Source organism: Lichenostomus cassidix, chromosome 1 (assembly GCF_008360975.1).
Source record: "Lichenostomus cassidix isolate B80296 chromosome 1, HeHo_3.0, whole genome shotgun sequence".
Taxonomy (NCBI): domain Eukaryota; kingdom Metazoa; phylum Chordata; class Aves; order Passeriformes; family Meliphagidae; genus Lichenostomus; species Lichenostomus cassidix.
Window position 1 is genome coordinate 71,230,273 of NC_139479.1, and position 25,805 is coordinate 71,256,077.

Consider the following 25,805-nt stretch of genomic DNA (forward strand, 5'->3'; position numbering starts at 1 on the left):
CTACTTCCCTTCTCTCTTTGTCCAGAGCCTGCATGCTTCACATGCCACAAGATCATCATTCTCTGGCCCCTGGTGATTCAAAGGGGAATTGATTTTCCTTCTCAGCTTATCCCTGAGGGTTTCCCTTGGTTTGGCTGGTTCCTTTCAAGGAAGGGAGGCAAGGTCTCGCCTGTTGTTCTGCTGTAGCTCTGTTTAACCTGGCACTGCTCATCTGTCTTTGCACAATGGCAGAGAGGGAATGAGAGGAAAGGAGTGCACTGCCCAGCCAGTCCCTTACTGCTGAAAGCACAGAACTGCAGCTGTGGGTCCTATTCCTATCATCCTGTCTCTGCTCTACAGCTTTTTTCCACCAGTTGGCTCATTTGGGAAGGAGCAAACATAAAAACCAGTGGGTTCTTCCTGGTGCTTGCTTACATTTCTTCAGAATATGTTCTGGTTTTTTTTGGTTGAGAAGCACTACTTCTGCTCCTGGGTCCCCCACCTACCTTGCAATACTCCCGAGTTGAAAAGTTGGACTGGCCTGGTTATTCAGTGTACATAAAGATATTTCTTTTGGCCTTCTGGCCATCCTGTTAACCTTTCAGTTTGGAGTTGCAGCTTACATTCTGGAGATTTAGATACTCTGAAAATGTTAGCAAATACATGTGGGCTTATTCAAGGAAGTTAAAGAAGAAGTGTATTACTGCCTTTATAAAGAAAGCCTTGCTTTAAACAACTTATTTGGTAAAACTGCTGTTGACACATTCTCATAACAGAATTTTATCACCTAGGAGCAGCACAGCAAATTCTGCTTCTGATACATTTACTCTTTGATTCTTCCTGCTCTTGTGCAAGTAAAACTTAGATAGTTTAGGGATGTTATTAAATCTTCACATGGCTTCCCTTTAGTTTCGGTAACAGAGTTTACATTATACATGTGGAGACAAAAAGTCCACTAAATGCATATTCAGGCTGGCAGTGATCTAAGGTAACAGGGCAGATGTTATGATTTGCTCTATTCAGGCAAGACCTACATCCTTTTAAATATGCTTACTGCTTTTTCGTTAGGTATAAATGATACTTGCAGAAGGCACTGCATGATAGTTTAGGTTTTGTAGTAAAACAAATTCTTTAATCAAACCTCTGACAACCTAGCTCTGAATTCAAAATGAGGAAACAGTTTTGGTATTGGAGTTCATTCTGCTTTGTCTGTTGGCTTTGTTGCTGCAGAGCTGGTGTACCACATGTCCATTTTTTCCTAGGCTGCATTTGAGCTCTTCTTCCTTTCAGATGCTTTGTAACCTAACTACCCTCAAATGAAGCACTTCATTTATTCCATGGGCAGCCCAGGCACAAGTGTGAAATCCCTTCAAACATTATGGCTTTAACTTCTTTTATAGGGGACATTCCATTTGGAGGAATAAGTTGCATTTATCTTTTGCATCTGAGTTTTATGAATTATATAAAAATGTTGTTTACTGTTAAAATGGCACATGATCTTTCTCTAGTGTCTGTGTTTTATTAAAGTAATGTAAAAAGAAAACCACTAAAACGATTGTTACTACTGGGTGTCTGATTGCCAAGTTAATCTCTTATCACAAGTCCCATTGATCTTCTGTTTGAGCAGCTGAGAGTCTATTTTATGTATAGCGATCTTTCATAAAGTTTATTCCTGGTAATAAAGCTAACTGGGGTGAGTGCCAAGCTATTCTCAGAGGCAACCTGCTCTCTCAACAAGAGAAGGATTTTATTTTGTTAGATAGGCTTATTGTTTGGGTATGTACTTGTGGCAGAAGTAGTGAAATTGCTAGCGAGTGAGTCAAACTAGGTTCAGAGGTGTACTCTTACTGGTATGAAGTTAATGGCATTTCTGCACAATAGACATTCAGATCTGGCTTTTAATATGATGCCCAGAGTCACGTGCATTTTCTACTTATTACAGCGTGGTATTGCTAACTTGGATTGTTAATCTCTTCAGTGGTGTGGCAAAAACTTAAAAAAAGAACCAAAAAATCCCCACCTCAAAACAAGTAACCAAAGAAATAAAGCCATGCCAAAATCAAACAACAAAAAAAACCAAAACAAAACCAAAAAACCTCTGCCCTGTATATGGTGCATTATATATATAGTGCATTCGATTTTCTTATGTGTAAGAGGAAAAAATTTTAGTTACAGAGCACATAAGTGTTGGTTTCTCTGAAATTATGTTGGTTTTCAGATTTTTGAAATCTTTTTTCTGATAGTATTTGTGTTGAGGTACTTAGTGTCTTCACACCAAATATACCTGTATATTAAAAAAATGTAATTCAAAATATTGGTAGCTAACCTTCAGTGAAATTTCTTTATGAAAATCGGATTTTATTTTTAGTAATGTTTATTTGAGCTTTATGCCGGAATTTCTGACGTATTACTGTGTATTCAGGAAAGTTTAATAGATGGCAGGGCAAATATTCTTTTAAGCAAATAATTTGTCAGTACTCATGAAAATGGCCATCTCATTGCTATGCACAACAGTCTGTATAAATTCCTATAGCCTCATGGCAGTTTTGGGAAGCAATGGTGGTTTAGCATAGCTCTGTGCAAATCCTTGGTGTTGCAAGGACAGGTTACAGTCTTGATCTGTTCCTCTGCTCTTGTCTGAAAGCTAAACTCAGGGGGACTGGCACCTGCCTTCTAGGAAACCAGTCTTGAGCCATCTCACCTCAGCCTGTTGTTGCAGTAAATTTTAAATTACTGGCCAATATCTTCATTTTGGTCTTCTACTCTGGTGACCCTGTTATATGGGAGTGCATACAATTCCTTGTGGATGCAAGGGGTAAGCACAGGTGCAGATGGCAACAGAAGTGTATGGATGTGCAAATATTGCATGTGATGCCCTTGGGATGGTGAGGGAATAGGGCAGGATTTGCACCTCAGGTATTGCAATACCAAGCTAAGGAAGTTGATGGGATGCTGCGAATTCAGTAGGAAGGAGTAGAGCAGAGGGATGCACTGTGCCCTGTTATTTGCTGTGAGCTAGCCTGCTGGAGGGAATAAGGTGCATAAATCTAATAACATCATTCTTCTCCTGTCATGCTCAAAGGTCTGAGACATCAGTACCTGCTATCTGAATTAGCTCTCATTGAAATCAGGGGGACAGGTCGCTGCCCAAGTTGCTTTATTGGGCTCTCAGCAGATTCAGTCAGCCTACCTGTACTCATTGCTCTTTACACCTTCAAAGAGATGTCTTTACCATCAGTCATAAAATTGAACCTTCCTTTTGAATTTTTCCTTGAAATCAGGAGAAAAGCACACAAAAAATCTTGAACACGCTTTTACCATGCAGTAACACATTACCCTCCAAGGAGAAAGCATAAATTACATATACATATAAACAAACTGGAGAAAAAGAAGGAACTATTGCATTAATATTAAGTATTTGTAATCACAGTGGGAACAAGCTTTTCTTTCTGTTGCTCCTGCCCTTTTGAACTTGGTGATTTATTTTCCAATAATTGGCAACTAACTGCAAATGGTGGGTAGTCTGCATTGCTGCCCTGCTTGTCCTGTGGTAGTCTTGATGGTGGTTTGGTGTCAAGATCTTAGCATAATAAAGCAGAAGCAATTTAGTTTTAGTCTGGTTTTTGTACTATTGGAGCCACTGGTACTACTTGATAATCAGGGTATGTTACAGAGCACCAAAGTGTGCAGTTTTGTAATTGCAGCTAGTGATGTCCTTACATTGTGGCTGCTTTGAGCTGAAAAATGTGCGTGAATCAGTAATTTGAACATCAAATAAAAACGTGTATTTTAAACTACTTAGTCTTGTGAGACATCTTTGCATTATTTCTTTAAAAACATGTATTCTTATCTGAAGTATTGTTCTAAAGTTAAACTTGAGGGTGTATTTTAGTTGTTTGGTGTTTGTTTTTTTTACACCCATGTTAATGCTTTTCATGTGGAACTTTTGATGTTGGATTTTAAACTCAGTACTAATCTATACTGATTTTTGTTTTTAAATATTAGATCTAATCTGTATTTCCTCTAAATAAAAAAATATTTATTGTGTGAATACCTTGCACAGAAATTTAGAAATAAAATGCTGAAATGTTTGAGCTGTTTAGGAATACTTCTAATATAGAAATGACAAAGTTGCACTTTTACTGGAGTAGTTAAAGTGATGCTGGTTTCACTGGCTAAATGTTTCTTTAGTCATATGTGTTGTTTGACTGCTGACTGTAAATGAGAAATAGTCTGCTTGAAATAAATAATTTCTTTAAAATGGGAAAGCGTTTACTTAGCAACTGATCAGCAATATGCTGGTCTGCTGTACTTATACAGCTTTATTGCATAGTGGAAGAGAAAACCTGTATATTATCACAAAGCCACTATGTTTGATCTGTCTGGAACTTATTTAGCAAGTAAGAATGTTAATTTAGTGTATCCTGACTAAGATAACTAGTTGTCTGGGGGGGTCAAGGTACTGACTTCAGAGGCATTTCTGAACAAAGATGTTGCAGTTGGTGGGTGGATGGCACTGGTCTCAGCTGTTGTATGAGCTTGCATAAATAGTATCATCTCCACTTTAATCTTTCGGGTGTTCAGAGGTAGTGTGCATATTTCTGTTTAACCCCTGGACACTTGCTGGCATGCATGACCCTTTAACAATTCCTATCCCTCTGTCCATCCCTGGCACCTTGGCTCCAAACAGTCTGGGAGGATAGCCAGTAATTTTGGAGCTTTTTGTAAAGAACATCTCTTTAACAAAAAGTCTTTTCATTTCACCAGTATGCGCTTTCTATTGTGCTTGTTACAGCAGTGTACGGCACAAGTCTGAAGTACTACTTGCATCTCCACTGTGCAATACGTACTCCTCTTTGTGTGCAAGGATCAGTTAAAAGATATTAAAACTGGTGATGATGGTTTCTGGACTTTGGCATAAGGAAAAAAAGCTTTTTTATATTTCAAAAAACAGCAACAAAGGCTGGAGCCGTGAGTTTCATACAGAAAGTTGCTTTTAAGTTGTGTTTTATATAAGTACTTAATTTACCTTATCTTAAATTTTGAGAATTAAGAAGATACTTAAACCTTCAGTCTTCATGAATCTGTGTCTTTAAAATTAACGTGCCTTTTTCTCACCAATTTTTGTATCACTTCAGAGACATAATTTTCATAGGGTAGTTTTAAAGGTTATTTCTGAGGCTTGTGTATGTGGTGCTTTGGAGGGAAGTATCCAAGACCTTTCAAGCATCAAAGCTTTCTGTGGACTCCTCTCCTAAATTTTTTTATGGGGAGAGGGGGAAAAGATGCAGTAGACAGTGCATTGCAGGTGTTGTTTTTGACAAACTTGTATCACTTTTGGTGCTATAAAGTTAATAATGATCAAATACCAACATGGTAAGTGTAGCAAATGCAAAGAAGGGCCCAAACAAACTTCAGAGTGACCTGATCTATTAGATCAATAAAAATAAGTGGAAAGAGAATCTCTCCTGAAACTAATACCTGTAATAGCCTGTGCACAGGGAGAGAAAGTAAGTGGCAAGGCTGGGAAATGGTTTGCAGTAAGTTGGTTTCCATTTGTAGCGATGATCACACAGATGCCAGCTTTTATATTGTTCAAATACTATAATTTGTTTTTAAGGATGGAGATCTGATGATTCCAGGGATGGTTCATCCAAGGATCTATTTTCTTGAAAGTTTGACTTGTTCTAGTTTGTGTCAGAAGGAACTGAAGTAATAGTTGTATTCCAATGCTAATAGAAATATGAAGGACACTGTAGGTGCTATTGCATTATTTGGACATCTTTTAGTTATATTATTCCCCCTTACTTTTTTTATAGCAAACTTTGGCCTGTTCCATTCTAACGGCGTTGTTGAGCGAGTTCTCAAGTTCAAGTAAAACCAGCAACATTGGACTAAGCATGGAGTTCCATGGTAACTGTAAACGTATATTTCAGGTAAACTAGTTCTGTATTGATCTATGCTACCTCTCTTTCTAAAATTTAAACATTGAGAAGCAGAAGTACTTTGTTGTGCCAGGCACGGTCAGGTACACTGTGTGCCTAAAAGCATTTAATAGTCCAAGTACTGCAAGTAATGCAGATATTGGCTACTTCAGGAAAATTGATAATGTACTTTTTAAAAACTTGTATCAAAAAGGTGCAACCCCTTTGTGCCCATTTTATGAATGCAGAGCTACACAGAACATTATGCGGTTGAACTCTTTAATTCCTTGGCTACCAATAGCAAACAAAACGAATACTCTGTGGAACAATGATAGTCTTAAATATAGCTTTGGTTTAAAGCCAAGGAGAGCTATGTATGTATTTAAAAATATTATTGCAGATGGTGTAGTCTGGTTGTCTCAGATGTATTGTTTGGCCAGTCAGAAATGTTTTTGTGAAGGCATTGCTTTAAACTGACTGTTGTGGAACAACTTACCAACTTTTTTTCATGCCAAAGACCAACTCTTTTCTCCACCACTTGTTAAAAACATATTGGTTTTTTATCTTTTAACAACTAGAATTTATGTGAGGATCTTTTTCATAGTCTTTGCAAACATAATCAATTAATTTTCATAAAAGGGGGTGTTCTCACTGACAATTTCAGAGTATTTTCTGTATTTAATGAAAAATAGTGTGAAACTGGAAATTTTTTTTCTCTTTGGAAAAGTATTTCTTGTTGACCAACATTTCATTAATGACTGAGATACTGAATGTATTGTGTTCATCCTGACTATAGGAGGACGATCTGCGGCAGATCTTCATGCTTACAGTAGAGGTACTTCAGGAATTCAGCAGACGTGAAAACCTCAATGCTCAGATGTCTTCAGTGTTTCAGCGTTATCTTGCACTAGCCAATCAGGTCTTAAGCTGGAACTTCCTTCCTCCAAATTATATCCTTTCGGTGTCAGGCCTTTTGTTTCCCTTGACTTGGATCATTTCTACAGAGGGAGGAGTAAAGTCTTTGCAAGGAGAGTAAAACATGAAACTTATAAGCTTTATGTTTAGTCCTTGTTTTATGTTTTCTTCCATTAGTGCTTTTTGTCCCCACCGTGCTTGCTAAGAGATGCTTAGATACAGAAGGTGCTGTTGGTCTTCATTAAAGTTTAGAAGTATTTTACATAAAACAGAAAACAAACAGAGCAGCCCCCTGTTAGATGTTGATAGTCTGTGTGGCTGGTGCAGGGAACAGGAAATGAATAATATGCTGCTTTAGTGTAGAACCATATGGTGAAGAGTCTAAGCCCTGTTCAATTTTTATGCAGAGATCTGATCTGTCCTACCTTTCTCCCTCAGAGAAGAGGAAGGGGCAGGCAAGTGCCCCGTCGTGTAGGAATATGCATGTTCAACCAACTCCCCATAAAATAACATGGTATATACTAGAACATGAAATAGTCTCTTCAGTCTGAAAAAAGTATTTGGCAGCTGAGAGGAGAAATGTCAACTTCATTTTACACAGGTGCTATTGCTTCCATTTTTGTATTTTTGTAGTATCTGCTGATCATTAGTCCAGAGAAGGGTGGAGTTGGAAAGTAGAGGAGGAAATGGGAATCAGAAAGAGAAAGGGTCTTAGTGAAGGAGAGAAGAAAACAAGATATAAAAATGTTCAGTCCAAAAAATGGGCTAGACAAATATTGTAGAAATACTCAATAACACTCTGTATTTAATAGAGGTTTTAGACAGCATGTGTAGTAAATCATTATAGTACCTGTTTTAATAGCCAGACTGCCTTTAAGAAGCTCGGCAAACTTTCCAAGAGCCAAATTTTTAAACTGGTTTGTTGCCTTTTTTCTTAAAACCTTTGAAGTTGCTACCAAGTTATACATGCTGCGGGAATCTTGATGTTCTGCTCAAATCCACTGTGAAGGATTTTATTTGCTTTCCTGGTGTGACAGTCAGAAGGTGATACCTATGTATTTTTGTTTTCTTTGAGTCTGTTCATTATGCAGCAGGCAGCAAAAGTAAATTTATTTGAAACTGGATATTTCTTGGTTCACATCTGTAAAGCAGAATGCCAGTTATATTTGCTTTAAGAAAGGTTCCATGGATTAAAAGTAAATATCCCACATCTATTCGTCCCTGAAGTGATTTGGCAGGAGTTCAGAGAGGAATTTAGCGCGTGTGCCTGCAAGACAGAGACTGTAGTCAAATTATTGCACCTTATAAAAGTCTTTGAAAGTGGATTTAGGATTTGAAATAGAAAGGAAATGCTCTTGTATTGTGCAGTGGTGCTTCCCTCTGAATTTTAGTCTGGCTCTGCACAAACCTCTGATGCAGTCCTAAAAACAGAATCATAGAATGTTAAGGGGTTGGAAGGGACCTTAAAGATCATCCAGTTCCAACCCCCCACCCATGGGCAGAGACACCTCCCACTAGATGAGGTTGCTCAGAGTCCCATCCAACCTGGTCTTGAGCACTTCCAGGGTTGGGGCATCCACAGCTTTTCTGGGCAACCTGTTCCAGAGCCTCACCACCCTCACAGTGAGGAATTTCTTCCTAATATCAAACCTGAATTTCGTCTCAATTTGTGCCCATTACTCCTTGTCTTACCACTGCAGTTCCTGACAAAGATTCCCTCTCCAGATTTCCTGTAGACCCCCTTCAGACACTGGAAGATTGCTACCAGGTCTTCACACAACCTTCTCTTCTGCAGGCTCAACAGCCCCAAATTTTTCAGCCTGTCTTCATAAGGCAGGTGCTTCAATCCTCTTATCAACTACATGGCCTTCTCTGGACTTACTCCAACAGTTCCATGTCCTTCTTTTGCTGGGGACACCGGAACTGTAGTCAGTACTCCAGGTGGGGTCTCACCAGAGCAGAATAGAGGGAGAAATCTCCTCCTTCAACCTTTTTGGTGCAGCCCAGGATGCAGTTGTCTTTCATTGTTGGCTCACGTTGAGTTTTTCATCAACCATCACCTCTAAGTCCTTCTCTGCAGGGCTGCTCTTAATCACTCCTGACCTCTAGATGTGTCTGGGATCTTGGTATGATTCGAAAGTGAAGGCTGTAGTTCTTGATGAGCTGTTTGTCCTGGGTTAAGGTTTCCACTGGTGGAGCTAGCTAGCTAGATAGATACATGCAACATGTGTAGCCTTGGAAATTTAGCTTTCCTTTATACATCTATATAATATGAAGTGATTTAGATACTAGTAAATAAATGTTCTATAAATAGCAAAGCAAGCCATACTACTGCTTAAGGTTAATCATATTTTTTGCTACTTGGCCTACTTTAGATACTACAGCTGTTAAACAAGCTCTGGCCATTTCTGGAGATCGGATGGACCTTTGGTCTGAGCCACAAGTGCTCTTAATGGATACATTTCAAAGATTTTCATAATTTCTGATTCACCTGATACCATCTTCTTGTTTTCTACCATTGGATGTTTCATTTTGCTGTAAGAATTACAGCACCAGCTTGGGTCTTCTTTATGTATCAGCCTGTTTTCACAGAAGCTGGAACATCTTCAATCATCCTTAAGAAAAGTTGGTCTTAGCTGCCAAAGATTCAGTGGCTATTGGGGTTTACAGTGCCATGTTGATTGTATTGTGGCATAAATCTCTTTTCCTTCAGATGACCTACTTAAAAGTAACTGTTGATCGTTGGCTCATGGGCAGTGAAAGTCAGCTTGGCAGTAATTTCTAAATAGATAGCACATTACATAAGAATGTAAGAATTGCTGTGTTGATTGATTGGTTAGAGTCCTTTTGGTGTCCTCTTTCCAAATCTTGACAGTACATATGCTGAAGCAATGGGCATAAATTTAATACTTGAAGCGTGGAGTAAAATGATCCATTGTATTCTCAGATATATCTTTTTCCCTTTAGTTGGTATGTCCCCTGGAAAGAGAGTATTGATTCTCAGTATTCCCTGCAGGATATTTATGTAATCTTTAGCAAGATTCTTGCATCTCCAAAACAGGGAAGTAGCATATATGTGCATTAACTGTGTGGTGGCCATTGCAAAGAGGCATGTGATTCAAATCCCCAAGTTGTGAGAATTACATCAAAACATACCACTTCTCAAGAGTTCTGGGCTGTTATAGAACAATTTGGTAAGTATTGCATTGTTAAATGCAGTCTTAGACATTTGTAACAGAAGAGTTGTAGTAAGTCTGCATTGTCTATTCCTACCATGAAAGATGCATTCTGGAATAGCCACCTCATTGGAGCAATGAAAGAAGAAACTCTGAAACCTAATTTCAAATTGGAGCTCAGTATTCTTAAATTATCTTGGGATGTAGTGCCTGCAATAGGAAGGACATAGCACAGTGACCTAGGAGGCCTCCCTTCAGTCATTTGCAGTTTCTCCCATTTCATTTTCCAACAATCATCTATTGTTATTTTTATCTGCCACCTTGAGATATTAGTTTACCCGGTGTTTGTGGATGCTTCAGAGATAGTATCTTGTGGCACTGTTGGCTTCTGTACAGTTTCTTTTTTCAGTGCTGTTACAGTGTTGTTAAATGCTATTAACTTGAGTGGAACTAGTTTTAACTGCATCCCTTCTTAATGATTTGGCTAATTAAGGAAATGCAGCTGATCAGTACTAAAAGGTACAGCTCTCTCCTTTACAAAAGTTCCTTCAAGAATCTCACTTTTAGTACATTGTGAATATCCAAAGTCTCCTGTTAAGGAGCTGAATGTTGCTGGGCTTTAATGCACCTTGGCATGGATGTTAACACATCCTCTGAAGTCAGGATGTAAATATAATTTCTATCATTTTACTTCCAGAGATACTTCTCTGGTCTTGACTTTGGGATTTTTCTGTTCCTGGCAGCCATATTCTAATGGACTTTGGCTGAATGTCCTCTAATGCAAAAGTTCTTAAACAGAGCATAAGAATTGTGTCCAGCTGTCTCCCATCTACAGAAAGGTGTCTGTTATCTGTCATTAGGAGCTGTCATGGAAGTACTTATCCCTTATTCTTCAATGTATGGATTACAGTACATGAATAAAGAGATACTTGAGCTTTAGTTCTTATTTTGGATTTGGTGCCTGTACTTACTTGGAGGCAAGCTGGCAAATTTTCAAGTAAATGTAGAATAAGGGATTTAAATGCAAGTTATGTTAATCTGGTGGTTTGCGTTCTACTAATACACATCATTGTTCCATTGGAATTGTTGGTGCCATGGTAGAGGTATGAACTGACTGAAGCTTTTGTCTGATCTGAACATCTTTGTGTTCCTTGGCCACGCAGTTAAAGGAAGAAAGCTCTTCATATCTCTGTTTTGAAAATGTCTTTTAAACCTCAAGCCAGAGTGAGACACCTGTCTGGGAGGCTCTGTGAGCCATATAGCTCTGCAGACTTTTAAGGTTTGAACTCAGTCCAGCCTAGATTGGTAGCATCTGTTGTGGATAATGGAAGGGCATGTAAACCACACAGAACACTCCAGGTTGGTTCTGAGTAATGATTCAAGTTGGCATTGCTGCTGAAAAAGCATCCAGCCTTATCACTTCCCATGAGCATGATGCTGAGCAGGGAATCACCTGGCTGAAAATGTGGTGGTTTTTTTAGCAGGTTGTGGCCCCTGGTTTGATTTGTTGCACAGCTACAGAAATGATTCTACCTGTACCACGGAGTGACAACATAGATTTCTTCAGCAGCATGGCTGCTTTCCATAGGCCTTGTGTTTGTTAGCAGCCTGGAATTATTCTGAATTTACTGCAGCAGTCTGTTCTTATCTGAAAAATGAAGTGTTGGGGCACTATCCTGTCTATTGTTTGGGATATAGAGCAAAATTCAATGTAACTAAAGTAGCTGTATTTAGGATACCTTAATTTTATTTTTATCAGACTTTATCACCTACCACTCTTAGGTGAAAACTGACCTGACTTTGAAATCCCTGATGTTTACAAATTATTTCTAGGGCACTATGTGTTTTCCTGTCAATCCTTTCTAGCAACTTTTTAAGACAACATTGGACAAACCCAAGGACTTTGGTCATAATTGCACTAAATGTATTTGTATTGATGTTGAACTTTTTAACAATTAGTCTTTCATCATTTTGGTTTTCTTGAATGAAAATTCTGTAATCAGCTTGCAATGTCAGAACATCTTAAAGGCATTAATATCAGAAAAAAGACCAGGAATGACCCTTTTTATGAAGGCAAGCTGATATTCTGCTCTCTTGCCCCAGTGGCTTTAAGTTTCTGGTTTTGCAGTGATGGTCACAACACCCTGGATGGCAGCTGGTGTGTGATGGAAAGGTGTGACTCCTCAGCCACATCTGTGTGGCAGCCACTTGTGCACAGCTGTTTTAAGTGCAGGTTAGGCTGGAAGTGATCAGCTTGCATACCATAAGCTGCATTAGCCATAGCAGCAGAATGTGCCAAGAACTGCAGAATCCACATGGGTGGTCATGAGCCTTGGAACTGGCATGGCTCTGGAATTGGCCAGGTTTAAAATTAGCTTGGGTTTTCCTACACTTCCTACTCCTGTTGCTGCAATCCGAGTCCAGTGTCTCCAACACAAAGTATTGTTTCATTCTCGTGACAGTTAAGAATACTTGTGTTTAATAATTAAATATTTAAGCATGTGCTCCTTGTTCTGGTTGCTGGATGTATTTGCTGAGAGCATAAGGGTCTGTGAGGGTTTTCTCCATAGGGGGCAGCAAGCTTCTGCAGCAGTTTAGGCAGTTGCTCCTTAGACTTATCCCATGTGCTTGGCTTACTAGCTAGGAAGCAAGAGGAGGTCTTAAAAATACAGATAAAATCAGTATTTAACATAACACTGCAGGACAGATACCTTTCTAATGCAGTTTTGTATTTTTAAAATGCACAAAGCTGTCCAGAAATATTTCAAACAACAAAAGAAAAGTTATTTTAATAACTTTCAAGAAAGATATTCAGACCTTAACACTTCAGGAGTTTTTCCTCCATTTCAGAGATGTTTTTCACTCCAGTACACAAACTTACAAATGAGGTACAAGTAGAAGACATCTCAGCTTTGATTTTTGAGTTCCAAACTTACTGTTTTATGGACGAACAAGCCTTGCCTCTCTTGGGAAAAAGATTGTGGGATTCATTCTCAGATACTGGAATTTGTTGAAGTACTGAAGTAAAATATTATAATCCCTCGTGGCTACCTTAGGATATGAAATGTTTTGATATTCATCTTCACCTATCAGTCCCTTCCTGGGACAGAGGCTATGAGTGAGAGGAAAACTACACATCTGTTGGTCTTTTATTTTCATTGTTTCAGTATGTTCCTATTCAAACTTTTTTTTCTATACTAGTTTTAAAATTAAAACTTTATAACTTTAAAAAAACTGGTCTTATTTCTCCAGCTCATGAAACAAAACCAAGCATAGAGCTATGATGCCTTGCTATGTGTGCATGCATAAACTGAATCAAAGATAAAAGAAAATCTCTTTTACTGTTATGGTCTTCTCCTCTTCCTCTCTAGGCACTAATAGCCAGCATATGAACCTTATGATACATGAAGGCATCTAATTATGTTCTTATGCTTTTTGCTGGAGTTTCAGTCACATCATTGAATGATCTGATTCATGCAGAAGATTCTAGTCTCTGAAGAATTCAGTGTCCTAAGTCTTGCAAAATAGGTGAAACACTGACATGCTTCTGGTAGCTGTTTGTTACCCTGGATTTCCATATCATTTAAAGTGAATTGTATTATTAATCATTCCTCAGTAGACCTGGGAATGTGAAAAACATTTGTATTATTACCAGAAGTAGTTTACAATTGTTTTTCATTTTAGAAACCAAAAAACACTCAAACTCCCCAGAATGTCATAGTAGACTAATCTATGCTTATCATAAATCTATGTTGTAAGTCTAAATCATAAGCATAAGCTTGAGTGCTTAGAAAAAAAATGTTGTGCTAGCTCTGTACTTTTTGTTTCTTCATATGTCTTGAGAAGTAAGTTAATTTTGAATTATGAAGGGTGCATTTGTCCTGTGCATACCCATGTGCTAGGTTCTTTAGTGCAATTTTTCAGGTTTGGCATAACTAGATTGCTGCTAATAAAAGTGAACCATAGGACAGTGTAAGCTGGGGTACTTCGTGGCAGTAAGCATCTTCACAGCTAGTTTCTGCTAATGCTTGCATACATTTAGTATGTGATGGAAAATGGGTGCAAGATCTCCATGATAGGTGGAATCATAATTTGTAATGTTCAGTGAACAGATATTTTATCCACAAATCTCCTATTGTCAGATATGTCATCAGTCCATTAGCATGAGAAACAGGACTAAAAATAACAGGATAGGGCTACTAGATAGTGAGTCTTGTTAAAATAGTGACAGCAAACTAGTCGTTCTTTCATTCCATGTGAAAAGCATTTCAAAATTGTGAAACTGATTTTTATTTTGCACTGATGTGAAAACCCCTGATTGTTCTTATGCAGTATAGTGTGTTGACAACAGTCCTGGACACATACCACCAGTGAAGGTTCACTTGGTACTGTACTGTGGAAAAAGTCCCTTTTTTGGAATGCAGTTTTGCACAGTGTTGTTAGGAATTTTGTCCTTGTGTCAGAACTCACAAGACAAGTATAAATAAGCTGAAATTGTGCATCCTGCTTTGTGACACAATTTTTGATATTAAACCATGTGCTTGCTTTAAATATTGTTCCCTTAAACCCATCAAAAGTTAAGGGGTCTACTGTTTTGAGCTTTACCATTGTAAAATTTATTTCCTTCTAAACATAGAAATAGTTTCTTCTGCACTTTTTTAATAGTACCAGATTACTTACAGTACAAAAGGTAATGCAGTTCATTACCAGTAAGTCAATTATGTGCAGCTGAACATGCTGTTACTTACTGTGATGGTTGGGTTAGAAAGGGATCAAAGAGGATAATGTAGAGTTTAAGAAAGACAAATAAAACATAAGTTGCTAAGTTAAAGCAGTTTTACTACCACTTGGAGTGGGTGGTGTCCCAAAGGGAAGTACTTCCAAAAATTTTTGATAAAAACTCTTGTGTGATCAGACTGACAAAGAATTGAACCTCTTTGTTTAAATGTTTTTGCTCATGTCTCTGTTTTTTCTGTACTAGAACATTTGCAGACTTTTGTAAATTAAGTTGTGCCAAAATACATGATGAGAGCTGAAATGAATGCAGCAAAATTGTGCCTTTAACAGCACGCACATTTTTCATGTGCATCTCTTACAAACATGTTTAATATGATGATGCCTTGTGCTGACTTGTGCTTTTGTTCTCAGTGCGATTAGAAAATGTAGATTAATGCAGGGCTGACATATCTGCATTCTGTGACACATATCTGGCTATTTAGAAAAATAGAATATAGATTTCACTGAGCTATCTTTAGGTATGGTAAGGCCTTTTTAAAAGCTGCCAGGAAAATTTTTTAGAAAATGATTTCCTATTTTGCATAAATTTTAACACCTGTTAATTGCGGCTGCTTTTTTCCCTTCTCGCTGTGTCACATTAGACACCCTGGTTATCAAAGTGATCGTATCGCTATGGTATGTCTCATAATTATGATCAAACTGTTATCTAACATTCCTGGAGCATTCTTTTTTTCAATACTTAATACCTTTTATTCCTTGGCCTCATGCATGAATTATGCTGTGTATGTGAAGAGGCTTAAAGTTTGTTTCCATTACATTCTTTGTGAATGGATCCTGTTGTATCTAGGATTTTTTTAAAGCCAAGTAGGAATGTTATTGTTGACCTTGACACCAGATAACTGGGCAGACATTATATAGCTATGTTTGAATCCTCACAAAATGTGATGCTAAAGCCAACAGAATCCTGGCGCGAGACCCTCCTGGACAGCAGAGTAATGGAGCTTTTCTTTACAGTAAGTTTCTTTCTTCAACTTTCATAGTCCAGACCACAGGGAAAGCAGCTCCTTCCTGTTCTAAAACTGTATTGTCGGACTCTTCCTTTTGCATCAGGTAGGACTGATTCTGTTCACTTCAGCTTGCTTATCAAAGCAGACAGAAGTACTGTCTTTTTCCTAGGTTACTGAATATGTGTTTTGCTTATTAATTGCTTAAAATTGTTGACCACTAGCAACAGAAAAAGGTGTACAGTTATCGAAACTTTTATACATTTAATACTTCTGGGCTTGTACTCAGACAAAAGCAAGCACAATAAGCTGTAGTAGAATGAATCTTTCAGATAAGGTGTAATGGCTCTCAGAAAAGATCCAACGGGCAGTATGTGTTCGCTGGTATTAAAGCATTTGCTCAGCAGAACAGCTGAAAATAAGTAATGTAGTTTTCTAGCCAGTTTCAGCATACAGAATTCTGCATCTCTCCTCACCACAAAGGAAATCCACACAAGTTAACACAGAGTAAGTTAGGAGGGATGAGGAAGAGGTAGCGCTGGGAGAGGGGATTGTAATACTCAATTTCTGTAACTTAAAAACCCCAGAGTATTAGAAATGGATAGAAGTTTTGTTTTCTTTTTACAACTGCTGGGAGAAGTTTGCAGTCATTGCTCAGCTAGGAGTTACTGCGGCAGCAACATATATTGGCTTGTAAATTCATTTGCTATGCAATTTGTCTTAGGTTACATCTCTTGGGACCTGAGAATTCAGCATTCTCAGGCTTTTTTCCATTTTTGCAAAGCAAAGAAATAATGCTCAAAACTTGGACAAGTTGTTATTAAACAATGTAAATGTAACTCTCCAGTGCTGCTTGACAGTATGTGTTTGGATATATGTCCTTACTTGATAAGATTTTTTGATAATTTTTTTTTAAACGGCAAATTTATCCAGCAGTTTTGAAAAGGTGAAAAAATTACTGGCAGAACACTCAGCAGCTACACGCAATCTGAACAGCTGTCTAGACTATCCAGACAGTTGCTACTGTCAGCTGTGAACCTCCACATGCAAATAACTTTTTGGCTTATGTGTTAACCCTTCTTCGTTTAATAGTATGAAGTTGTCACAGTTGGATATCTGTTTCCTTGATTGGTTTACAATTACTTACTTGTGATAATAAAAATATTTTTAATAATATGCAGATTTGTTTTAATACATTTGCATTTTACTTAATAGCAACCAAGGCTTGCCTGTATTTTATTATTTTTGAATGAGTGCTAGCCAGGGCAGTATGCTGTCAGTTCTGGTTTTAGATTCCTGATTTGCAGTGGTTGAGGCTTGCAGTAGCAGTTTGCTGTTGGAAGTAATATAAGAAAATGGTAGTAATTTTTATTCATTTATCTGATCTGAGAAATTTTAATAACCTTGCAAAAGTTGGCAGGACTGCTATATTAGAGTGAGAGCCTTCATTTCTAATCTCAGCCTCATGTGGGACATATATTAGGAGGGGTATTTCTGTTGCAGGGTTTATTTTTCCTGCTAGTTTGATCTTTCAGGGATTAACTGTGCAGCTAATCCAACTGGTTTTGAGTTGGGTGAAGTTGCAACTATAACACCACACAGAAATGGTTAGTGTTTTAACTGTACTTTTAGGTATAATATTGCTGAAATAATTTAGCTAAATTGCACTTCAGAGTGAAAAAGCTACTCTGTATTTGTTTGTTTATTTCTTCAATTAATCTTCTGTGAAAAAAATAGGAGGCATAAGCCTAAAAAAATTCTTTAAATGCATACTTGACTGATTAAAATAAGTATGGGAGAATATATTTACTGAAATAGTAAGATTCAAATCTGGAAAGTCTCAATGATAAATAATGACATAACAGTTTGTACAAATGCAGGAAGATTACTGTTGGCCTTGTATAATATAAGGGTGTTGCCAAGGAAGTGATGCATTCATTTTTGTATATGTCTTCAGTGTTTACCTCTGCTAAAGAAGCATCTATATAATCTTGATTGAACTTGTTGACTAACTTTAGCAAGACTTACAGCCTAGGCATAGTTAGCATAATAGAGATGACTGTCATTATTGCTGTTTTTAGAAGGAGCAGCATGTCTGACTGGCTGGCATCTGTTTCTCTCTTTAAGACATAACATTCAATAGACAGTTTGATTTTCAACATGTAGGTGAGCCTTAACTAAATGTTATTTTCAGAGAGTTAGTTCAAGGCTTGAGATTTTGTGAGCTGAGTCACGATCTTGATGTTTGCCATGGTTTAGGGAGTTGCAGAAACCCTTGTATTTCAGACTGAATAGAAGTTATAGTAAGCTTTTTTTGGTGCGTGCTCTTTTGGATTGAGAGCCATGTGACTGTTGTAAGAACACCCTGTTTTCATGTATTATTAACTACCTCACTTCCTGAAAGGTACATCGAAAAATCAGAGAAGATACAGATATGGCCCAAGATTCATTGCAGTGCCTGGCACAGCTGGCGTCTTTGCACGGGCCAGTCTTTCCTGATGAAGGTTCCCAAGTTGATTACCTGGCACACTTCATTGAGGGATTACTGAATACTATCAATGGGTATGTATGCCTGCTCTCTAAATTTAGATGGCATCTTTTAATCTTTAGTTTGGACTGCAGCATATCTGTATGGAGAAGTGCTATAGTTTCCTTATTTCTGGATATAATTTGTACTTACTGTTGGATTGCTTAATTTGAGAAAGGGCAGTTTAAAATAGATGGAGTTTATTATGAAATAGATTTTTTGATTGAAAATGTGCCAACAAAACCAATTCCCTTTAGCAATTTTCCTGATGGCAAAAACCTGCTATTTCTATCTGTAGAATTGAAATAGAAGACTCCGAAGCAGTGGGAATTTCCAGTATTATCAGCAACCTGATAACTGTATTTCCTCGCAATATTTTAACGGCCATTCCAAATGAACTTTTCTCTTCATTTGTTAACTGCCTTGCACACCTCACCTGTTCTTTCGGAAGAAGTGCTGCCTTGGAAGAAGTGGTAAGTAGCTGCTCTCAAAAAAGTGGGTAGCCTTTATAATTTCTCTCTATTTCTGGCAAGCAAAAGTCACATGAGAATTTGGCTATTTTGTTAGTAATTGTTGTGAATTCAGTGGTTTTGTCCTAGATATTTCTGAAATCACATATGAGAGGATTTTCTTTTTATTTCACACAGTGTAATGGGCATAATTACACACTGTGTGCATCTTTCAGACTTCGTTTTGATTTAAAGCACGTCTTAATGTTTTAATTTTAAGTTAATAGATTAATTTTAAATATTGCAGTTTAAAGTATTGCTAACTTGCTGTTGTAGTACTCCTCTGAAAACTGTTGTAGATAATGAGCAAGTTACAGTACTGAAAGTTTAAAATGACTACATGAACATGTGGGCAAACTGAAAGTTAACTACTGCCTAGAGTTCTGAGTCAGGAGTTTCTGTTTTAAGTGAACGTAGCCATTAAGATCTGTTGTTAACACCATACTTGTAAGCTGTTCAGATCATCCCTTCATTGCTGACGCAGTTCAAATGGTAATTGTGCATACAAATCTAGCACAGGAATTAAGAGGATTCTTTTCTATTAGCTTCTTTCAAACTCAGGTTGTGACATTAAAGAGCAGTTGGGATAGCCCAAGTGTTCTGATCTTAAAAATTGCATTAAAAATAAAAACTACTAGGGAGACATAGTGTAAGGAAAAAACCCTGTAAGAATTAAGGCGAATAATCTTGCACTTCAGCTATTTATGTGCAGTAGCTATACATTTAAAATGAATCTATCAAGATACTAACCAGTATTTTCCCATTATCATGAGAAAGTATGGTTTGGGGGTTTTTTTGCCAGTTTGGTGTAGTGACAGAGGTTAATTACTTGAATTTGAAAATAATTATAGAAGTATTTAATCACAAAGTTGATGGATGTGTTTCTTTACCAGAGAACATAGGGGTATTAATTGGCATTCATTGCAGAACATTAGGTTGTCTCTTCACTGCAAGGTTAAAGTGCTCACTTAAACTTTTCATTTTTTTCATGTCTTAATTAAAAAATTGGTGTTTAAATTTAGAATCTAAAATACAGTTACTTTCCAAACCTTACTGGTCAAAATTTGCGTGCTTTTGAAATTTTCAAGTAGAATATTGAATATGTGTCCTGGTGCTTACCAATACATTTAGAAATGCTCCTGAAGCCTTTATAAAATACAGCAAAACCAGAGGCAGCTATCATTTAACTTCAAGGGACTGAAGGGATGTTCTTGCCTCACTTAGCATCTTGTTACTTGAGAACTAGAATATGCAATCATGTTTAATGAAAACAGTGAGCAGCACAGCATAACTCCCTTTAAAACACTAAATCTCTCAGCAAGAGCTTACACTAGCTTGTACACTACCTGGTGCAATGATACTGTGTGCTGTGTCTGTAGAAATACTACTTTGCATCCCTAAAAACAATCTTTTGGCTTACAAATGTCCCAGCTATGGCTAATGTGTTCGTCAAGTTTCTTTTAGAATGCGTGCAGTGATACTTCCTGTGAGCTCATGTGCTGTCTGTAATTAGGAGCTTTCTGATAGATAAAATACTGTGTGTGTTTGGCTCAGTAGAATCCTCCTGATTCCTGGAACTATTCAGAAATAGGAAATGCAGCAGAATGCAGGCAGGCGTACTCCTTAAGCTTTGCTGATTGGTAAAGCTGTTTCCCCCGTATTTCTGCCACTTCATGTGCCAGCAGAACATACCATGTGAACATGACAGAAACCCTGTCAGGCACAAGGAATGTACTCAGCTGAAGACCTGCTATGAAAACTGTCAAAATATGGAGGTCCTGAATCAAAATATGCAAACCACTTCAAAGCATCTCATACTGATTTTCAACCATGGGGAAAACCCTACAATCCAAACATCGTGTTTGAATGCTGTTTCACATAATAGCCTGCTGGTTTGGGCTGGGGAGATCGGCTGAAGGAAGTTAAAACATTTGCCTGAACAGCTACACTATTGGAGAGAAGGCAGTAAGCTTCAGCAATGGGGAGAGTTAGTTCATGGGGTAAGGTGGGCCAGTACTCTCTTTCTTTAATGGCACTGGGCATGAGAGAAGATGCTCGTCCACAGCTATGCTCTGCCTTGCTCAACACTTAATGCTTATGCAGAAGTAGAATCAAACAGTACACCATAATTAGTGAAGAGTATCAACAGGATGTTGGATGAAAAGTCAAATAGAAATTATATCAAAGGCTTCTTTTTCTCAAAATGAATCTAAATGCACTGTTCCTGTTTCATAATATTTTTAATAATATCATGTGAAGGTGGAGATCATTCTGAATTTGGTCCCCTCTGCTGTGCTTCCAACTCCTTGAAGCTTGTTGCTGCTCGACAACTTTCAAAGTGTTCTTTCTTCAAAGGATCAACAAACTAGGAAGGAAGAAGGACCAAATTTCTTTTTTGTTTCCTGTATTAGAGGAATTAATTATCTTTGCTTTAAATTTATTGCGTTTGTCTTGCCTCTCCTGAAGATCTGGGTTCTGATCCATCAGAATGATTCAGCTCCCAGTCTACAGCATGGCACTTTACCTGTACGACATCTTTGGTAGCCCAGTTGTAGCTTTTATGAAATAAGGATTGGGATTTTTTAGTACAGTTTCTTTGGAACCAGATTGGTTCAATTTGGATAAAATCTTTCTGCTGTTTGGGCATTTATTTTATGGAAGCACTTATTAGTCCTAGATTGCTTATGAGAATATCTCTAAGTGTTAAAATATTTTTTCTTCATGGCATTAACTTCTTTGTTAACTTTTCAAATAAATGAATTGGATATATTTGAGGGTGTTTTGTTGTTCATAAAAGCATGTTTATTTTTTTATGCTCTCAATTATTAAAAGTTATTAAGAGTCATTTATGTAAGATATAGATGTAAATATATTACATGAATTTCGAAATACTTCAGGATTGAATGACTGTCTATAAATTCATGTGTCCTTTAGCCAAGTTTTAAAAAGATATGTTGTAGAGTCCTTCCTAAATTTATTACTTATGTTAGTGTTGAATACAGTTTTGCCTCTCTCGTTGTCATCTTCAAGTTTTGTTTTCACAATTCTGTCAATAGGTCCCATATTTTAACTTCTGGAAATACAACAATTTTGCAGTTACAAAAGGATGCTGTGGAGCTATCTTGAAATGCTTCCAATGTGATACCAGTTTTTCCTCTTAATCAGTCATCCAGCCAGTGTTTTCTTTTCCTTGCCTATTCATCCAATTGTGTTTGTAACTTCACTGAAAGTCAGGAATTCTTGTGTCTGGAGCATGATTCAGGCCTTAATATCTCTTGATTTCATCATTGAACTCTGCTATCTCAGAGTAACTTTTCTGAGCTGTCCTGTAAGACTTCCTCTAAGAAGTTTAACATCTTAGCAGGCTGTTTATCTGTGCAGTCACACTGAAGTTATTTGAAGTTGGATATTTACAAACATTAAATTTTTGCATCAAAACAGAAAGTTGATAGTTACATGAAAAATGCTTTTAAAAAGAAATGGCCTCTTTGGTGTTTGGGCTCTTTAGTTTGCCTGCAACTCAGAACTTTGTTTTTCAGCTAAGTTATTTCCTTTTGCAACTTATGTACTACATAGAAGCACGTGAGTAATTAAAAACAAGAAGCTTCAGTTGAAATGCACTAAGTAACTAGAGCTGCAGGCTTATTCTGTACAAATTCATTGGGGTTTGGTTGTTTCATAGAATGAGAAGTTGTGATTCATCATCAAAACTGGCTACCTGTAATAAGGTTTCTTGAACACTTGCAATCTTGCAGTGATTTCCTCTGGAACAGAGAATCATAGTGTTTTCTCTTTATTTCAGAATCAGCGAAATACCTATAAATCTATATGCAATATCAGGTGAAGAGAATTAGCTAAACACATTGAAAGGTTTTTAAAACCTAGAAGGCATGAAAGCTGCAGTAACCTTTTCAATGCATTGCTTTAGTTCATTCTGATATTTTCTTGGCTATCCTTAGGTGGGTTATGTGACTGATTTTTTTGTTTGTTTGTTTCAATAGTAGAACAACATCTGTAAAATAATGATGAATATAAGTATGTTATTCTGGTTTAGTTTGGGTATAAGATTTTTTTATTTGGTTTTTTTTATCTCTTGCAGCTTGACAAAGATGACATGGTATATATGGAGGCATATGATAAGTTGCTGGAATCTTGGCTTACTTTGGTCCAAGATGACAAACATTTCCATAAAGGTTTCTTTACTCAACATGCTGTTCAAGTCTTTAATTCCTATATTCAGTGCCATCTAGCTGCTCCTGATGGCACAAGGAATTTGGTAAGCCTTCATTGTAGTAGTTTTTTATGATAACATATTGTATCTAGCAAATGTCTTTTGGTTTGTATATATTATGTAGCTCAAGGCAGCTAGTATAGAATTGCCATTTGTGACTTTGAAAATGAAAAAGAATTACTCACTTGTCATTTCCCAGTCTGTTTCTCTCATTCTGGAGAGGAACTAAAGGAATGCAAAGTTGGAAATCACTTTAAAAAAAAAAGAAAAAAGTAAACCTGTGACTCAAATCAATGTGTACCTTGTTCTTTCCACAGATACAGTGACTAAACTTTTGACCTTCCTTCTGGATTAGAGTTCTAGTTAAAATCCTCAGTGAATTTGGGGACCCTTTTTATGAGTGTTGCCTCCCATACACTATCTTCAAAATATGATTGACGTGCATAAATATCTGAAGAACTGTAGACTAGCTATGCTTTAAGTAGAAGAAACTTGGAATATCATGTGGTCTTTTTGGATAAAATAAATTCCCACTTGAGTTTTTGAGCAGTTGACTGTCTAGAGAAAACTTATTTTATCAAGTATCTTTTGAGCCATTGAGAAAGGTGATTAATCTATTTGCCAGGAATCTGGATCTTACTGAAATAGATTCTTGTACAGAAAGTTGGACGTAGATGTTGGATGAATTAGTTATTGCATAGATTCAATTCAGTAACTGTATAAAATCTCTCTTTAATTTGATGCTGTGTAAAGATCTCAGGGATACCTCATTCTGAAAAGCACTATGTAAAATGTGATTCTGCTATCTCAATATGTAACAGATGGTAATAACAGTGCCAAAACGGAGAGAAATATTTCACAAGAGAACTTTGAATTCATATCAGGCGGTCTTGACATAACTTGTATACACAGGTTAATTCATGTCATTCTGTGAGATAAGTCATTTATCCCATGGGTAACCTTTAAAAGCCACAGCTGGCATTTTAGAATGCTTCTTGTTCAATATCAAAGCAGTAACAGGACCTTTCAGTCTCTGCTTTGAGAGCAGAGCTCACCCTTCAGTAAACAGCTGCAACTTTGAAGTTGCCAAAAGAGAATGATTTGTTGGGTTACATAAAGAAAAGATGGGTTAAAAGCACTTTGCATAAGGAGTTGTGTGTGGATTCAGTTTTCCAGGGCCGCTATAGAAACAAAGGAGACTGATAGCTTTCTCCGCCTCCTGTATTTTGTTACTTGGGTTAGTTTTATGATTATTTAAGAGGTAAGAAACACTTCTAATATTCATACTTAGTTTCTGCATATCATGGTTCATCTCTTCAAGGAATAAGATCTGATTATAATTTAAATAGTTTTATAATGCAATCAAGACAAGCTTTGAAAAATCAAACAGTGCAACTCCTGCATCAACAAGAAATAAAATTGAGATGGTCATGATTATTAGTCTATTGTTTCTGAGATTATAGCATTTGCTTTTATGGTACTTTTTTTTTTTTTTTTAATTTTATAGCACTTTTTAAACTACTATTTGCACTCAAACAGTAAGTTAGGGAAAATCTTAAATGAAAGGGCTAACATTCATTTCATCATGAAAAATACTGCCTAGTACGTGATTTATGTAAGATTTCAGACAACTGAGAACTGTTGAAATATTAGCAAGTGAACTGAATGTGGCATTTTGCTAATGAGCTTGTGAAAGGCTGATTTTAAAACAGTATGAACACATGTTGTTTCTGTTTAACTCCTCTGTGTCTAATTTAGTAAAAGTCTGTTATTCATACATGCAAATTACCTTGAAAGAAAAAGCCAAAATAATGCAGAAAATTGTGGTGATAAATTTAACAAGTATGACTCTATCTGGTTCTTTCTAATTTTATTGAAACAACCAAAGACTGCCAATGGTGTGGCCTCTCGGGAAGAAGAAGAAATAAGTGAGCTGCAGGAAGATGACAGAGACCAGTTCTGTGACCAGTTGGCCAGCGTAGGCATGCTGGGGAGGATTGCTGCAGAACACTGCATACCTCTTCTCACAAGGTAAGTACAAAAAAAATAGTCATGAAGGCAAATAAGTAGAGTTGTCACAGAAGAAAAGCCTCATTTTGCCAAAACAATTTAAAAACTGTGAAGCTATTTTCTTGTTATTTGTCCACAGTTTGTTGGAAGACCGAGTGACAAGGCTCCATGGACAGTTGCAAAGACATCAGCAGCAGTTACTTGCCTCACCAGCATCAGGCTCAATTGACAATAAAGTGCTTGATGACCTGTATGAGGATATTCATTGGCTTATTTTAGTTACAGGTTAGTGAACAGCTTTAAATAGTACTTATTCTGGTAGTCTTATCACAGCTGGCACACCTCAGGGAAAAAAAATCCCTGTATATCAATTACTCTCGATTGACTACACATTTTATCCCTTACGGTGATTTCATCTTACATAAGTTCTTGCAAAGTCCTTGTCTTACTATCATCTGCCTTGAGTAACAGGAATATTATCTCTGAAAGATTACCTCATGTAAAGGTTTCATCAATGTCCATTGGAAATTCCTGCAACTAATTTTGTTACAGAGTTTTTGAGTTGTGCTAGCAGTCAACCTATTCAAGAAATTAGTCTGTTCATGGTACCAGTGGTGTTGTCTGGGTGCACATGACTTTGTAAAGGAACCAACATTAGATCAGGGTAATGGTGGTACTCAGTGGGGACAGAGAATCAAGTATGTTCTAGAATTTCTCAGTGTTGATGATCCATGACCTGCCATTTTGTTATGTTTCAGGTAACTTGAATTTTGTAACTTTGAATTTATGTAAA

At 37.2% G+C, this 25,805-nt stretch overlaps 1 protein-coding gene across 4 annotated transcripts in view; it reads left to right on the forward strand.

The window, feature by feature from the left end:
* The window catches only part of XPO4 (exportin 4), an 81,831-nt gene that overhangs the window by 31,627 nt on the left and 24,399 nt on the right, over positions 1-25,805 (forward strand). For 3 of the 4 annotated variants that reach the window (XM_085063144.1, XM_085063128.1, XM_085063135.1), the window contains exons 5-12: positions 5,799-5,915; positions 6,700-6,853; positions 15,632-15,744; positions 18,140-18,297; positions 18,561-18,735; positions 22,871-23,047; positions 24,891-25,033; positions 25,152-25,297. In XM_085063144.1, the coding sequence (XP_084919270.1) occupies positions 5,799-5,915; positions 6,700-6,853; positions 15,632-15,744; positions 18,140-18,297; positions 18,561-18,735; positions 22,871-23,047; positions 24,891-25,033; positions 25,152-25,297 (1,183 nt within the window). The remainder of the gene's footprint in view (positions 1-5,798; positions 5,916-6,699; positions 6,854-15,631; positions 15,745-18,139; positions 18,298-18,560; positions 18,736-22,870; positions 23,048-24,890; positions 25,034-25,151; positions 25,298-25,805) is intronic. The other variant, XM_085063153.1, reaches the window with a different exon arrangement.